Below are 15,317 nucleotides of genomic sequence, written 5' to 3'. Positions count from 1 at the left end.
ATGTCTGGCTCAGCCGAAATAAGTCTTGGCAGTTTGCGCGGCTGGAGAGGAGTGTGGCTGCCGTGAGATGCGCAAATCTCCAGTGCGCCGCTCCTTCTGTGTGTGCATTGAGCCGGGATGTCAGCAAAATCTTAAGCTGCAGTACTTGGCTGACTTTGGAGGGGTCAAGAGTGGTAGCGAGGCCTCACGGGCGACTGGCAGGGTGTATAGCCAGGGTGACAATTCTGGAGTGGGGAGCTTCAGGGCCCTGTTCTGTGGCCCTAGGGCCCCCCAGCACATCTGAGCAACTAGGGGCCCCCTCAGGCTTTCCCACAAGCAAATGACTTCTTCCTAACCCTTCTCCATCTCGTTCCCTTCCCCTCCTTGCTTGCTAAACTTGCCCGTCTTTGCCTAGTCCTTTCTAACACCCCAATCTCTTCCCTGCAAACTGATGCCTCAAGGCCAGCTCCTGGCGCTGGTTCTGCACTGGGGGGCTCCCAGTGGCTTCTTAAAAACAAAACACCCACCCCCCTGATCTCATCTCCCCCTATCCAGCTTCCTCTGCCCATCCTCACCTCTTCCTTAACAACAACAAGGACAACGACAACAGGCCAAGGCTCTTGGTTTTGTTGGGGTGTTAAACTTGGGGGGGGGTCTGCCCTTTCCCGGTGGGTGCGTGGAAGGGAGGGAATGGCAATTGGGGAGAGGTGGGCGCCATGTTTGCATAGCAACAGTCCTCCAGCCCCCTGGCTGTCACCCCATCCCAGCAGCCCTCCCGAGTCAGTGGCAAGGGGGGGGATATGTGTGTGGGGAGGAGGGGTTGGGGAGGCGGGTTGGAATTAAGACCCCATTAGTGGCCAAGGCTGCTCCCCACCCCAGTCCCACAAGACAGGCGGACAGTCACAGAAGAAAGGGCAGGATGTAGCCAGAAGGGGCAGCTGGAACCGTCAGGGCACAGTGGAGCAGAGCGGGGGGGGGTTGTGGGGGGGTCATCCTCCTCCCAGCTGCTCCCTTCCTCCCCCTCCCCCCCACTTTAAGCTTTTTTGGGTGGCGGAGCCAGTTTGATGATCTCTTCTTCGGAGGGCTGCCGGATGATGTCTGTGGGGAGAAAAAGAAGGGAGACAACATGAGAACGACTTGGGAGTCACCTGGTGGGATTGTCTGAGTCCACCTAAGCTTCCTTTAAAGAGATCTGAGTTGGTGGCCAGAAATACATCTTGTGGCAGAGAGTTCCACAAGCTTGTGAGGACCTGTGTGAAGAAACTGCGGCCTGAATCTACTACCCAGTCTAATTTCTATGATTAGGACTTGAAGGTCTCCAAGTGATATTTAACAGATTGGAAACCTAAATGCAGTCCCTATAAAGAGGGAACCAGTGAAGAGCTTAGGGTCCGAGGGGCCCCACATGCAGCCCTCTTTGGGGGCCCCCTGTTTGTTCACGTAAATACACGTGACTATTAACAGCATGGCTTATCTTTTTTACTATTATTAAACTCAGTGTTTCAAAGGTATCCTCTCAGCTAACGATGTATACTAGCAACTGGGAGCCCCTCAGCCTGGCAGAACACTATTTCTGGGCTGCGTATAAATCTGCCTCAGAACAGAGCAGAGCAAACCCAAATTGTTGCTTCCTTTCCCATCCTCTTCCTCATGTTAGAAAGCTGTACAGTTGGCGCCCTTAGTCATGAAAGGGACAGTTGCACGACCTGCTTTTGCTTAGTTGCCCATCTTCAACCTCAGAGTAGAAAAACTACGCTCTGGAAAGGTTTCCCGCACAACCAACCATTTACCTCCCCCACGGCTGCATCTTGCCCCTTGTGAGCCAGGGAGGTTTGGGGATGGAGTTGTTGGCGGCCTCTGGACAAAAGAGTCCTCTGTCCACCCCCCATCACCCTTGGGTGGACGTGGGGCATGTTGCTGCTCTTCAGGCTGGAGATTTGAAGCTACGGTAGGTTTCTCCAGCTGTTCAAAGTGGGTCTGGAAAAGGGAGAGGAGACCAAGTTCTCTCCTCAAGGTCGGATGAGAAAACCCAAAAACCTACTTCCCCAAAAGCAGCCTGCTCAGCCTCTTGAGCAGCTGAGAGAGGCTGAGAGAGGCTGAGAGGAAGATGGACAAGCAACCAGCCCCAGCCCCAGGGTCTTCCTGCAGGAAGAAGGGGTGAGGTGAGAGCCAGGTGCAACTGCTGGGGTTTGGGGGAAGGGGGTGGCTGAGAGCATGTGGGTGCTGGGCAGGGAGGCCCCTGACCTTTGTATTTCTTGGCACTGGGGATACGGGTCAGCTTTGTGTCCACTTCATCCTCTTCAGAGATCTTCAGCACTTGGGTGCGGTACTCCACCACCATGGTGAGCAAGTCAGGGCGGCGGGAGATCTCAAAGATGTGCTCAATGTAGGAGAGGTTGTCTGCGCAGGAATAATAATAATATTATAATAACAATTTATTATTTATACCCCGCCCACCTGGCTGAGTTTCCCCAGCCACTCTGGGCAGCTCCCAATCGAGTGTTAAAAACAGTACAGCATTAAATATCAAAAACTCCCCTGATCAGGGCTGCCTTCAGGTGTCTTTTAAAAATAGGATAGCTGCTTATTTCCTTGTCATCTGGTGGGAGGGCGTTCCACAGGGCGGGTGCCAGCACCAAGAAGGCCCTCTGCCTGGTTCCCTGTAACCTCACTTCTCGCACTGAGGGAACGGCCAGAAGGCCCTCGGAGCTGGACCTCAGTGTCCAGGAAGAACGATGGGGGTGGAGACGCTCCTTCCGGTATACCGGACCAAGGCCGTTTAGGGCTTTCAAGGTCAGCACCAACACTTTGAACTGTGCTCGGAAACGTACTGGGAGCCAGTGTAGATCTTTTAGGACTGGTGTTATGTGGTCCCGGCGGCCACTCCCAGTCCCCAGTCTAGCTGCTGCATTCTGGATTAATTGCAGTTTCCGGGTCACCTTCAAAGGTAGCCCCACGTAGAGCGCATTGCAGTAGTCCAAGCGTGAATAAGCACAGGGAAGGAGGTCAGCTGTGGGGAAACAGGAAGGCGGTGGCAAGCGCGCTGCCTGTTGAATCGGCTGAATTGCGCCTGCCTTGCCCCACCTGCAAAGATGAAAGGGCTGGGTTGCCCTGCCTCTTGCATCCCTCCAGGATTGCAATGCAGACAATCAGCGCAGGGACTTCTCTCTTTCTCCTCCCCCCCCCCCCCCCGGCCGCCCCCACTTAGGATGGCACCATGTCAAAAGCAGCCCACTGTTTCATGCTAATCGTCACCTGAATCCCACACCTGTTCCATTCTCTACGTGTGAATTTAACTTGACTCTTTGTGTCTGTAACATACCAACTCCCTCTGTGTGTGTGTGTGTTGGTGCCGCTTTCCTGAAGGTGTGACTGACGACTGCGAGCCTCTCTGGAGGCACGGGGCTGTCTTGCGTGGGCACAGCAGTGTGAGTCTGTTCACGATGTTGCTGGTGCGTGGGCAGAGAGACCAGTGCAGAGGTGTATGTGTGTCCATATGATAGAGGAAAGCAACCAACCAACAGCAGGTTGCATTGCCCTGAGAAAACAACCTTATTTTTTAAACAAGCACAAAATGACATCATCCAGCTCCACAGCACCATCTGTAGCCTTCCTCCACAAGAGCAACTCACGGTAGGGCTCAGCCGTGTGTGTGTGTGTTGGGGGTGTCTCAGCTCAAGAACCTGGAAGGCTGAAGTGGGCAGGATGGGTGCGGGGGGGGGGGGAGACCAGCAACTCTGCACAAGAGCAAAAGAGAGCTGGGGTGCAGGTCTGGTTGTGAAGAGCATCTAATGCGCTAGGGCGATATTTAGATATATTTGGATATTTCTCCTCCTGTGCCCAGAGCAGCTTCTGCTCCTGTTTGTCATCATACTACTTTTTGATGAATGCTGAGGACACAACTTTTTACCCCGGCCTTTGACACCTGAGATGTGCATTTCTAGGGCTCACTCCATTTTTGTGTGATTTCATTCTTCACAGTCACAGTGGTACCTCGGGTTACAAACACCTTAGGTTACAAACACTTTGGGTTTCAGACTCCGCTAACCCAGAAATAGTACCTCGGGTTAAGAACTTTACCTCAGGATGAGAACAGAAATTGGGCACCAGCTGCAGTGGGAGGCCCCATTAGCTAAAGTGGTACCTCAGGTTAAGAATGGATCTCTGGAACGAATTAAGTTTGTAACCAGGTAAAACCATAAGATTTAAAACTGTTTTTTAATGTTGTTATAAGTAGTAGTATTCTATGTGGATTTGTCCAATCCTCTTTTAATGGCATCCAAATTGGTGGCCACCCTGCTTTCTGCAGCAGTGAGTTCCCTTGTTTAACTATGTGCTGTGCAAAAGACTCTCTTTTATCTGTCTTGAGTATTCCAGTGTTCAGCTTCATCCATGAGTTCTAGGGTCATGAGAGGGTGTTTCCCCCCTTGTTGGTGAGTGGTGTGTCTGTGTGTGTGTGACACCTGGCGTAATCTCTTCTGAGAGCTGTTCATTCCTACAGCCCCATACGCACACCTCCCAAACACGCACCCATTTTTGCAATGGGTGCCCCACAGTTGCACTGAGCCCCCTGAAAGAGGTGGAGGTTTGGGCTCCTGGTTCTGTCGCACAACTCGGCACCCACACCTTCTCCCTGCGCTCATGCCCTGTCAAATGGTGCCAGGCGACAGGTATTCATCTCCCTGCCCCAGCTTCCCTCCTGGGGACAGAACAGAAGTGATTGCAGAAGTGCTTTGTTGGTCTGGAAGTGTCAAGCCCTTGAAGGAGATCTGCCTGGCCGGTGCCTGTCTGCTGAGTCACTGGTTCTCCCGGGAGCCCAGCCGTCCGTTCCTCTTGCCTGGAGCTGTCACAGCCAAGCAGGCAGGCAGGCGGGCAGGCGGGCTGCTCCGCCCCACTCCCCAACCCTCCTGGAACCTCAAGCCTGCCAGCTCTGAGTCACTCAACTTGATTCTGCTGCTCTTGCCTCCTTCCTTTGGAAGGAAATCAGGGCGGTGAGAGAGGGCTGAGCTGCTTATTGATATGTAGGCCTGTCTAGGTGCACAGATTCTTTTCTCCTGACCCTCTTCTCTGTGTTTACTGTAATCCCATAGATTCAGACACAGTGCTACCTCTGGATGAGAACGGGATCTGTTCTGGAGCCCCGTTCGCAACCTGAAGCAAATGCAACCCGTGTCTGCATGTCTACACGTGCACAGGTCGCAATTCACCACTTCCGCACATGCGCATGACGTCATTTTGAGCGTCTGTGCATGCGTGAGCGGTGAAACCCAGAAGTAACGCGCTCTGTGACTTCTGGGTCACCGCAGAGCGCAACCTGAAAATGCTCAATCCGAAGCTACTTCAACCCGAGGTATGGCTGTATAGGCTAGGTGCAGCTGGGGGTGCCAACTTGTCCCCCCCCCATTGAGGGGGGCCACGTGACTCGTCACGTGATGCCACCCAGCATGTGTGGGACACGCAGAGGGTGATCTTTGGCCTCACTCACCCCAGCCCCCTCCTGGGTTCCCAGGCAGAGGCTGGGGCCAGCAAGGGCAAAGATCGCATCCCAGCACCCCACCCTCGGCTCCTGGGCCCCCATCCTGAGTGATAGGCTGGTGCAGAAGGGGCCGGGGGCTGAGCACACTTTCTTCCTCCCCTGCTCCTCCTCATCCCCTTCTCCTAAGAGCAGCAGAAGAGCCTGCTGGATTGGGCCCATAGCCCATCTAGTCCAGCATCCAACCACATGCCCCCATGGGAAATCCACAAGCAGGATTCGAACACAAGAGCCCTCTCCCTTCTGCAGTTTCCAGCAATTGGCCTTCAGAAGCATTGTTGCCTCCTTCTGTGGGGGCAGAGCAGAGCCATCTCAAAGGCCGGTGGTCCTGCTCACCTTTGTCCAGTTTCTTGTGCTTTTCCAGGAAGCTGAACCAGTCCTTGCTGGTGGTGATTTCCTCGTTCTTCTCGCTGGGAATGTCCTCCTTGCAGGCTGACTTCAGCTGGTCCAGGTCTTCGTTGGTGATGTTCTCAGCCAGCTCCTCCAGAAGGCTGCTGTATTCTGCCATCTCTGCAAGGGGTGAGGAAGGGGGAACAGGGCCAGTTATAGAAAGGGGTAGGCAAGACGTCACGCCTGCAGGATCTGTCCACTAGGAGCCTGATATCTACCAACTGGAGCCGGGTGCAAATCACACACACATTGAATGGAAGGACCCTGAGCCTAGGAGTCGGCTTGGACTGCCAAAGTGAAAAGAGCTTTGCAATCCTTCAGCATTAAAAAATAAATTTAAAACCCACTCGTGGTTACCCAGCTTTTCTTCAGTTGTGCAGCATTTGGGGAGGGAGGTCAGAGGTCAACTGGGAGTCAGAAACCCTTGCTGACTTTGTGCAAATCACCCAGAGACCCACCAGCAGATCCCTATCTACCTTCTGCACACCCCTGAGTTAAAGATCCAGATGCAGCTGTTTATTATTATTGCTTTTTCATTTAGATCCCATCTTTCCTCCAAGAAGCGCAAGGTGGCACACATGGTTCTCCCCTTTCCCATTTCAACCTCACGACAATCCTGCGAGGTAGTGAGCTTTGTTACGGAGTGGGGATTTGAACCCTGATCCTTCTCTGGTCCCTAGTCCAAAACCTGAGGGCCCTGGAATGGTGATGAATGCCTGTGCTCCACCTTGGAACCCGGCTTTCTATCATCAAATACTGTGTTTTCGTTCTTCTTTCCTAGTGTACCTGGAAACCAGGTACGGTTCTTCTTTGTTCTACTTTGTGTGCCAATTGTTGCAGCTGGCTTAGCATGTTCTTAACTGACCTTCCTTTGCGAGGGAGATGGTTTGTTAGGAGCCTCAAGGTCTATGCTTTCTCCGTTGGGAGATAGCTGGCAATCGCCCCCTTCCAAGTTTGGGGGAGAAAGGACCTGCAAGTGCGCAGACCCCAAGCTCAAGGGAGAGAGGGAAGCTGCACGGGTGGGTGAAGAAACAGGAGTTTGGAAGAGGCAAAATGCGTGACCCTGGGGTGGGGGGATGGGAGAGTTGGAAGCACCTTGGAGTGGGCTGAGGTTCAGGGGTCTCTGCCCTGTATGGGTGGGAATGCCTGACATCTGCCTCCCATTCAACATTATGCTTCTGCATTTGTCAATAAATCAAGCAGAGTGGTCCCTTGGTTCTCAAACTTAATCCGTTCCGGAAGTCCGTTCCAAAACCAAAGCATTCCAAAAACAAGGTGCGCTTTCCCATAGAAAGTAATGCAAAATGGATTAATCCGTTCCAGACTTTTAAAAACAACCCCTAACACAGCAATTTAACATGAATTTTACTATCGAACAAGACCTTTGATCCATAAAATGAAAGCAATAAACAATATACTGCAGTCACAATATACTGCAGGGATGACACTATGTACTGGATCCTCAGAAACCTTTTGCCTCGTCTCCGGGGTGGGAAAGGGTGGAGAGTCATCCATCTCTTCTCCAAACTGACCTTGCCTGGAACTGGTGACACGTCTTTTTACTTTCTCTGATAAAATTCCTCCTTCTCTTTAGCCTTTCTAAGGGATCGTCCGCACATCCCCTTGTTCCATGCCTCGAAAGCACAGGGCCCAGACGTTTTCCACTTGTCACAGGCCCCAACAATTTCTCCTGGAAAACCCACTATTTAGAGCTAAATCGGAGCAAGCATCAATCAGGAGAAAACCCAACCAATGTTTGCTTCAATTCAGCAGTAAGGAGTGGGTTTTCCCCCTGGAAAACAGCAGGGCAAACAAAAATCTAGATGAGCCCTAAGTGTTTGCTGAGGTCAGTTTAAGGTTGGCAGGCAACCCAAGACTCGTTTCTCCAACGCACAGTCTTTCCCTCTGGCTGTTTCTCACCCAAAAGAAACCAAACTCAGGTTGTTCTGCCCTGGAACATCTCTCCCCCTCTCTCTGTTGCTGCTCAGTCGAGTGTAGAGCACACAACAAATATCATTAAACTGATGCTGATCCTCCCAGTGGAACTATTTGGTCAGACAGAATACCGGCTGCCTGGTTTTTTGTTTTTGTTTCAGATTGATTTGCTGCTGATCTGTGAAGCTGCAGCCATTCTGAAAAGTCCTGCCATTTATGAGGCGTCCTGATGCAAGCATGTGCTTTTCAGTGTGGTGCGGAAGAGAGACTCCCGTTCTGGAACGGCGGTTTATGGGAGACTGGAATGTGCAACCACCAGGCCCCATAATCAAACCCACACCCTGCATGCATGTGCTCTTGGTTCTCTGTTACAGGTAAAACAAGAACATCTGCTTTCCTTTGACAAACACTGAAAGAACTGGGAGAGGTTCTAAGATAACAGAACCAAAAAGCTCCCCACAAACTCACAACCTGAAGACAATTCATAAAAATAGCACGAACATTTTTCCAGCAGGGTTTTGTTATGGACTGTGATTTGGGCTGGCCCAAGACATTTTTTTCCTGCTGGAGGCAAAGGTTTTCCCCTTCAGCAGCTAACTAGACTGACCACTGACTCTTGCTTCAACGTTTATGACCGGACAGCACTCTCCCCACTGCACCTCAGAGGGCGAAAGGCTGGCTCTGGGGGCACAAGCAACTCTATTTGCCAACACATCGCTGCTTTCCATCAACATCTGCCGCCAGAGGCAGCCACCTCACTCAACCTCCTAATGGAAGGGCTGGCTCTGCCGCCTGCGTTTCTTTTAAAAAAGGACAGCCCTTGGCATGCGTTGTAATTTTATTCTGCATTAAACACTCGAACCACAGCACAGAGCTTTGGAAGGCTTGCTGGGACATCAAGGCCCTGGACTTTGCTCTCCTAGCTAGAGAAAAGCACTTCTGCATCTGTATGAAAGACAAAATACCTCTCCCCCTCCCTGTTTGGAGCTTGTTTGCATAGACGGCTTGGTAATGGAGATTAGTGTGTGTGTGTGTTTTCTCCTCATTTAAAAAATGAGGGCACTGGGAAATATAATTCCCAGACAGAGACATCACCCAGCTTTGCAGGGCTTTCTAGAATCCCTGACAGTTCAGGGACAATGAGCAATTTGGCCTTGGATTTGGAGAGAGGGGCTCATCTGTGGATAATGAGAACTTATTTTGAAAAGAGGAGGGGGCCGGGAGGTATTATTGCAGCAACAGCTGGGTCTCTGCTAGGGATCTCCAGCCACAGGCCTCAGGGTGGAAGGAACTGTGGAGGGAGCAGGGAGAGGGAGCGAAAGAAACTGCTACCCTTCAAATGCCTTTAGTGCCACAAATGTAGAGCATCTCAACAGGTACTGTGAAGTGTTTACTAGCTGCATTCAAACAGGAGAACTCTGTGGTCCTTCCAGCCATCACCTCTCTCTGCCCCGACTCATTAGCATATGCACTCCTAATTTCATCCGTGCTTCCTGCCACTGCCCCCCCCCCAAAGCAACACATCCCAAAGAGTGCTGACGAATTCTGAAGGGAAAGCTAAACCACTCTGCCCAAACCTGAGTCTGATTTGGGAGCCTTCGACAAAAACCAGAGGGGTAGTCTGGGACAAGCTGAATGGTCCAGGAGTCAAAGGTCAGCTGGATGAACTGTAGGGGGGAAGTTACAGGTAGGTAGCCGTGTTGGTCTGCCGTAGTCGAAACACAATAAAAATATTCCTTCCAGCAGCACCTTAGAGACCAACTAAGTTTGTTCTTGGTATGAGCTTTCGTGTGCACGCACACTTCTTCAGATGCACTCTCTCTACATATAAGGGTCTGCTGACTTCTGTTTCAGGGCATCTGAAGAAGTGTGAAGAAGGGACGTGATGGCGCTGGGGGTTAAACCACAGAGCCTAGGAGTTGCTGATCAGAAGGTCGACGGTTCGATTCCCCGTGACGGGGTGAGCTCCCGTTGCTCGGTCCCTGCTCCTGCCAACCTAGCAGTTCGAAAGCACTTCAAGTGCAAGTAGATAAATAGGTACCGTTCCGGCGGGAAGGTAAACGGCGTTTCTGGTTCGCCAGAAGCGGCTTAGTCCTGCTGGCCACATCACCCGGAAGCTGTATGCTGGCTCTCTCGGCCAATAAAGCGAGATGAGCGCCGCAACCCCAGAGTTGGCCACGACTGGACCTAATGGTCAGGGGTCCCTTTACCTTAAGGTGCTACTGGAAGGAATTTTTTTATTTTGTAGGGTGGAAATTACAGTCATACCTCGGAAGTCAAACGGAATCCGTTCCGGAAGTCCGTTAGACTTCCAAGCGTTCGAAAACCAAAGCGTGGCTTCTGACAGCCAATCGGAAATAGTTTGCAAACTGGAACACTCACTTCCGGGTTTGCAGCATTCGGGAGTGAAAACATTCGAGAACTAACCTGTTCGAAAACCAAGTTACTACTGTAAATGGTTTTGGTTCCTGCACTCACTACCATGAGAGAAGAAAACAGATTTTTTAGCATTCAGGACTGTCACTACTATTTCCAGCAGGACTTGCTTGTTCTCTCTCTCTCTGTGGTTGTTGTAACGTTGCTGGTACAGGAGGCACTAATTGATTTGTTACTCTATACAGGACAAATGAGAAGAATGGGTTGGAACCACACCTTCCACTCCCCCAGCCCCCCCCCCAGCCTCAGTCCAGTTTGTTGTTTGCTATCTCATTGCTGTTGCTTGTTAATTCTGCTCAAATCCAGTGATTAATTATCCAGGGATTTGGGAAATACGGCAGCTGGATTTCCAGACAGTGTTTGTCAGATTAAGGCAGAAGCTCTCAATCCACCGACCTCAATGCTCGTTCTGGTTATTAACTAACATTTGAGGGTGTGTGTTTTTTTAAAAAAATAAAAATAAAATGCCGCCATGACTTAAGATAGAGAAGCTTTTGTTCAGCAGGTGGGAGAAGATCTGGAGTGGTAAGAAAAGTGGATTATCACGCCTAAAAGGCCTTGCTCCAGAACGCATATCACCTTGTAGGGAACGAATTTAGTTACACAAGCTTTTGCACCTCTCTGGAGAGCCACGTTCTTACACAACAAAGGAATAAAGCCATGCTATATGTGATCATCTCTGTCATAACTTCATCACTGTCATAACTCCTGCGTACGGTGAAAATACAGGGTGGCATTATTGCACCCTTAGGAAAAGCACAATTCATGTGCGGACATGTATACAAACCCCCACGCAAAAGCACACATTCTCTGCCCCCAAGCATTCACGCAAATTAATCCTTCCCTTCCAGCCTGACAGAGCTATGGCCCCCTGGTCTACTGAGGGACAATTGCCCCACACTTTTCAATGAGTGACCCAAATCTACAGCCAATTGCATGGGATTTGTTGGCTGGCTGGCAAGCCTCAAATCTCAAGTATTTCCACAGCAGCACAACATGCGCCATCAATCTCCTGCATCTTCAGAGCCCTTCCCGACCGGAACATGCTCATTAATTAATTCTCTGCTGTGCAATTAAACCCGTGCCCTGGGCACAGCTAATCATTCCAACACACACAAAACCACAAACACATTTTATTCCTTTTTTGTTTTGTTTTCCAGAGTGCCACCCCCTAGTTAGTGTTGCCCTCAAGGGGCACATTCTGTACTCAGTTCTGTAACACCGTGTTGAGAACGTAAGCACCTAAGAAGAGCCTGGCTGCTGAATCAAATGGAAAGGAGTGGGGCATCTAGTCCAGCATGCTGTTCTTACTATGGTCAACCAGATGCTTATGGGGAGCAGGAGATGAGCCCTCTACCTCTTTCAAATCAGAACCAGTGAAGGTCCTGTGTAAGTGCCTGGAGGCGGTTGGAGGATGGCTGACGGCTAAGGGATTGAGGTTGAACCCTGACAAGACAGAAGTACTGTTTTTGGGGGAGAGGAGGCGGGCAGTTGTGGAGGGTTCCCTGGTCCTGAGTGGGGTCACTGTGCCCCTGAAGGACCAGGTGCGCAGCCTGGGAGTCATTCTGGACTCACAGCTGTCCATGGAGGCGCAGGTCCATTCTGTGTCCAGAGCAGCTGTCTACCAGCTCCGTCTGGTACGCAGGATGAGACCCTCCCTGCCCGCAGACTGTCTTGCCAGAGTGGTGCATGCTCTGGTTATCTCCTGCTTGGACTACTGCAAAGCGCTCTATGTGGGGCTCCCTTTGAAGGTGACCTGGAAACTACAACTAATCCAGGATGCGGCAGCTAGACTGGGGACTGGGAGCGGCTGCCGAGACCACATAACACCGGTCTTGAAAGACCTACACTGGCTCCCAGTACGTTTCTGAGCACAATTCAAAGTGTTGGTGTTGACCTTGAAAGCCCTAAACGGCCTCAGCCCAGTATACCTGAAGGAGCGTCTCCACCCTCATTGTTCTGCCTGGACACTGAGGTCCTGATCCGAGGGCCTTCTGGCGGTTCCCTCCCTGTGAGAAGCCAAGTTACAGGGAACCAGGAAGAGGGCCTTCTCGGTAGTGGCACCCATCCTGTGGAACGCCCTCCCACCAGTTGTCAAAGAGAAAAATAACTACCAAACTTTTAGAAGACATCTGAAGGCAGCCCTGTTTAGGGAAGCTTTTAATGTTTAATAGGTTATTGTATTTTAGTGTCCTGTTGGAAGCCGCCCAGAGTGGCTGGAGAAACCCAGCCAGATGGGCGGGGTATAAATAATAAATCATCATCATCATCATCATTATTATTATTATTATTATTATTATTATTATTATTATTATTATTATTAACAAAAGCCATCTCTCCATTAGTCCTTCCCAGAGGCAGCCCTCCCCCATCTCCCCAACTCTTCTCAAGGATGTGAGCTATGTGTCTTCAGCACCACTCCAGCACACATGTGCCTACAAACAGCAGCCCAGGAAGCAGAGAGAGACCATTAAATTGGTACCATGCCTGTGAATACTTTCTTTATCCTGAGCAAACCGTTTTGTATGACTGGCTTTTTGGATTGATGAAGCGTGTAGCGAAACCTGTAATATATCTGGAGGTCTCCTTTTGCCCACTTGCGCTATTCTCACCAGGGTGGTGGCTTTGATTTGCCTTCCCGTGACTGATCCACGTACACGGCTTTGTGTTTCCAACTCAAGACCCATTGAAGAACATCTCATCCAGTTCAATCTTTGAAAAACAGCTTTGAAAAACTTGTTCGTATTCTCCAGTGTGCTACCCTTGCTGTTGTGGCGGCACAGGGTTGCTGTTCTGTGGTTCGACTTACGCTACTTGTTGAATGGTTCATTTATCCAGTCTGTATAACATTTACTGCACATGTAACTTGTTAAGATAGAGTTGCACATTTATCCACTCCATGTTTACAGTATCTCCAGGCTTGCACATGGCACCTTAGTATGTTTGTTGTTTGAATGGTCACAAGTCTATCTCTATTATAGCTATTATTCTAGTAAATTTGGTTTTATAAGCCAGTTTGTGGTGTTGTTGTTTGGTTGTATTATTATTACTGTCATCACATTTGATACTTATTGGTTTGAAGTCGCCATTGTTTCAAATTGCAGCTTGCCCTCAGCACCTTGGCAGAAAAAAACATAGGTAAATGCAGTGAGCAAATGAATGAATGAGAAGCAACAGTCTGGTCAGGAGCAGGAGATGTGGGTTGAGACTGGAGTGGGTTGCAAAGGAACCACAGGAAACTTACTTTATGCTCTCAGTTGTTCCTTTGTGGCCACTTCTCTACCTGCTGTACATGAGACATCACAAATGGCAGTGGTTTGTGGGGAACAGTCTCACAGGCCAAATTGGGACCTGGGCTGCTGTGCTGTTGTTTAGTCGTTTAGTCATGTCCGCCTCTTTGTGACCCCCTGGACCAGAGCACGCCAGGCCCTCCTGTCTTCCACTGCCTCCCTCATGCTGGTAGCTTCGAGAACACTGTCCCACCATCTCGTCCTCTGTCGTCCCCTTCTCCTTGCGCCCTACATCTTTCCCAACACCAGGGTCTTTCTCAGGGAGTCTTCTCTTCTCATGAGGTGGCCAAAGTCTTGGAGCCTCAGCTTCAGGATCTGTCCTTCCAGTGAGAACTCAGGGCTGGTTTCCTTCAGAATGGAGAGGTTGGATCTTCTTGCAGTCCATGGGACTCTCCAGAGTCTCTTCCAGCACCAGAATTCAAAAGCATCAATTCTTCAGCGATCAGCCTTCTTGATGGTCCAGCTAAATGAACCCTAAACTCTGCATAATGTCCCGTGCCTGTATTCCTCCTGTGAGTTCTCCTCCTGCTATCACCACTTGATGTTGGACAGCCTCGGGGACCCTGTCAGGGCCATCGACACCGATAACAACACATAATCCCTGCACACATTCTGGACCTGTGGGCCAGAGGTCTGTCATAAATCAGCCTTCTGGCCACAAGGGATTTACAGGAAAAATGTCTGCCGCCTCCATTGATTAGAGCAGCCGTTGCCAGTCCAGATGCGGTTGGACTTACAGCTCCACGGATCAGCCCCTGTCAGCACAGTGGAGGCTGGCATAGTTTACTCCTGTCCCTCAGCCCACTGGTGTGTTGTTCCTTCCTGCCTTATACTGAGAGGCAGACCACTGTTGTCCATCTAGCTCAGCACAGGCTCTCCTGTTTCTGGGGAGGGGGGCTTCCCAGCCTACCCTGGGGACTGAACCTGGGGTCTTCTGCATGCAAGGCAGGTGCTCTGCCACTGAACTACAGCCCTTCCTCCCCCTCTCCTTGGGGAAGGACCACGGCTCAGACAAAGGGCATCTGCCTCGGATGCTGAAGGCATCACCAGGCTGGGCTGGGAGAAAACCCTGCCTGGAACCCTGGAGAGATGCTGCCAGCCAGGGTGGGCAATATTGAATAAGCCATCACCATGATGGCACTGGTCGCTGCCACCACCACCACCACCACCACATGGTTCCCTTCTTGCTCTCCACTCAGTCCGAGTTCAAAGTGTGTGCAGGGCCAGTCCCCTCCCACTGGTCTTCCCTTGGGGGTGAATTTCGTTCTTCTGTCCTGTGGGCCTGCCAAAGCCAGCATCACCTGCTCTTGGTGTGTGTGTGTGTGTTTAATAATAAAAAAAATCAGAGGCAGAGCTTTTCATGGCAGGAAGGGATATGGCCACAAACCCCAAACCATTTTCTGTTCATCTGGCTGCTGGGGGGGGGCACCACAGGGCAGGAGAAGGTGTCAAAAGATGGGCCATCATTCTACCCCACTGGTAGGCAAACTAAGGCACGGGGGCCGGATGTGGCCCAATCGCCTTCTCAATCTGGCCTGCGGATGGTCCGGGAATCAGAGTGTTTTTACATGAGTTACATGTATGTTTTTATTTAAAATGCATCTCTGGGTTATTTGTGGGGCGTAGGAATTTGTTCATTCCTCCCCCTTTAAAATATAGTCGGCCCCCCCACAAGGTCTGAGGAACAGTGGACCGGCCCCTTGCTGGAAAAGTTTGCTGACCCCTGTCCTACCCTCTGGACTCCTGTTCTCTCT

At 50.8% G+C, this 15,317-nt stretch overlaps 1 protein-coding gene across 1 annotated transcript in view; it reads right to left on the bottom strand.

Moving 5' to 3' along the window:
- Positions 1-754: 754 nt before the first annotated feature.
- Positions 755-15,317, bottom strand: part of PEA15 (proliferation and apoptosis adaptor protein 15) — a 54,167-nt gene continuing 39,604 nt past the window's right edge. The window contains exons 2-4 of the mRNA XM_053368218.1: positions 5,849-6,022; positions 2,224-2,379; positions 755-1,077 (exon numbers count right to left, since the gene is read on the bottom strand). Of these exons, the coding sequence (XP_053224193.1) occupies positions 1,013-1,077; positions 2,224-2,379; positions 5,849-6,020 (393 nt within the window). The 5' untranslated portion in view covers positions 6,021-6,022 and the 3' untranslated portion in view covers positions 755-1,012. The remainder of the gene's footprint in view (positions 1,078-2,223; positions 2,380-5,848; positions 6,023-15,317) is intronic.

Source organism: Podarcis raffonei, chromosome 16 (assembly GCF_027172205.1).
Source record: "Podarcis raffonei isolate rPodRaf1 chromosome 16, rPodRaf1.pri, whole genome shotgun sequence".
Classification (NCBI taxonomy): domain Eukaryota; kingdom Metazoa; phylum Chordata; class Lepidosauria; order Squamata; family Lacertidae; genus Podarcis; species Podarcis raffonei.
The sequence above is the reverse complement of the archived record's forward strand: the minus strand, read 5'-3'. Positions and strand labels throughout refer to the sequence as shown.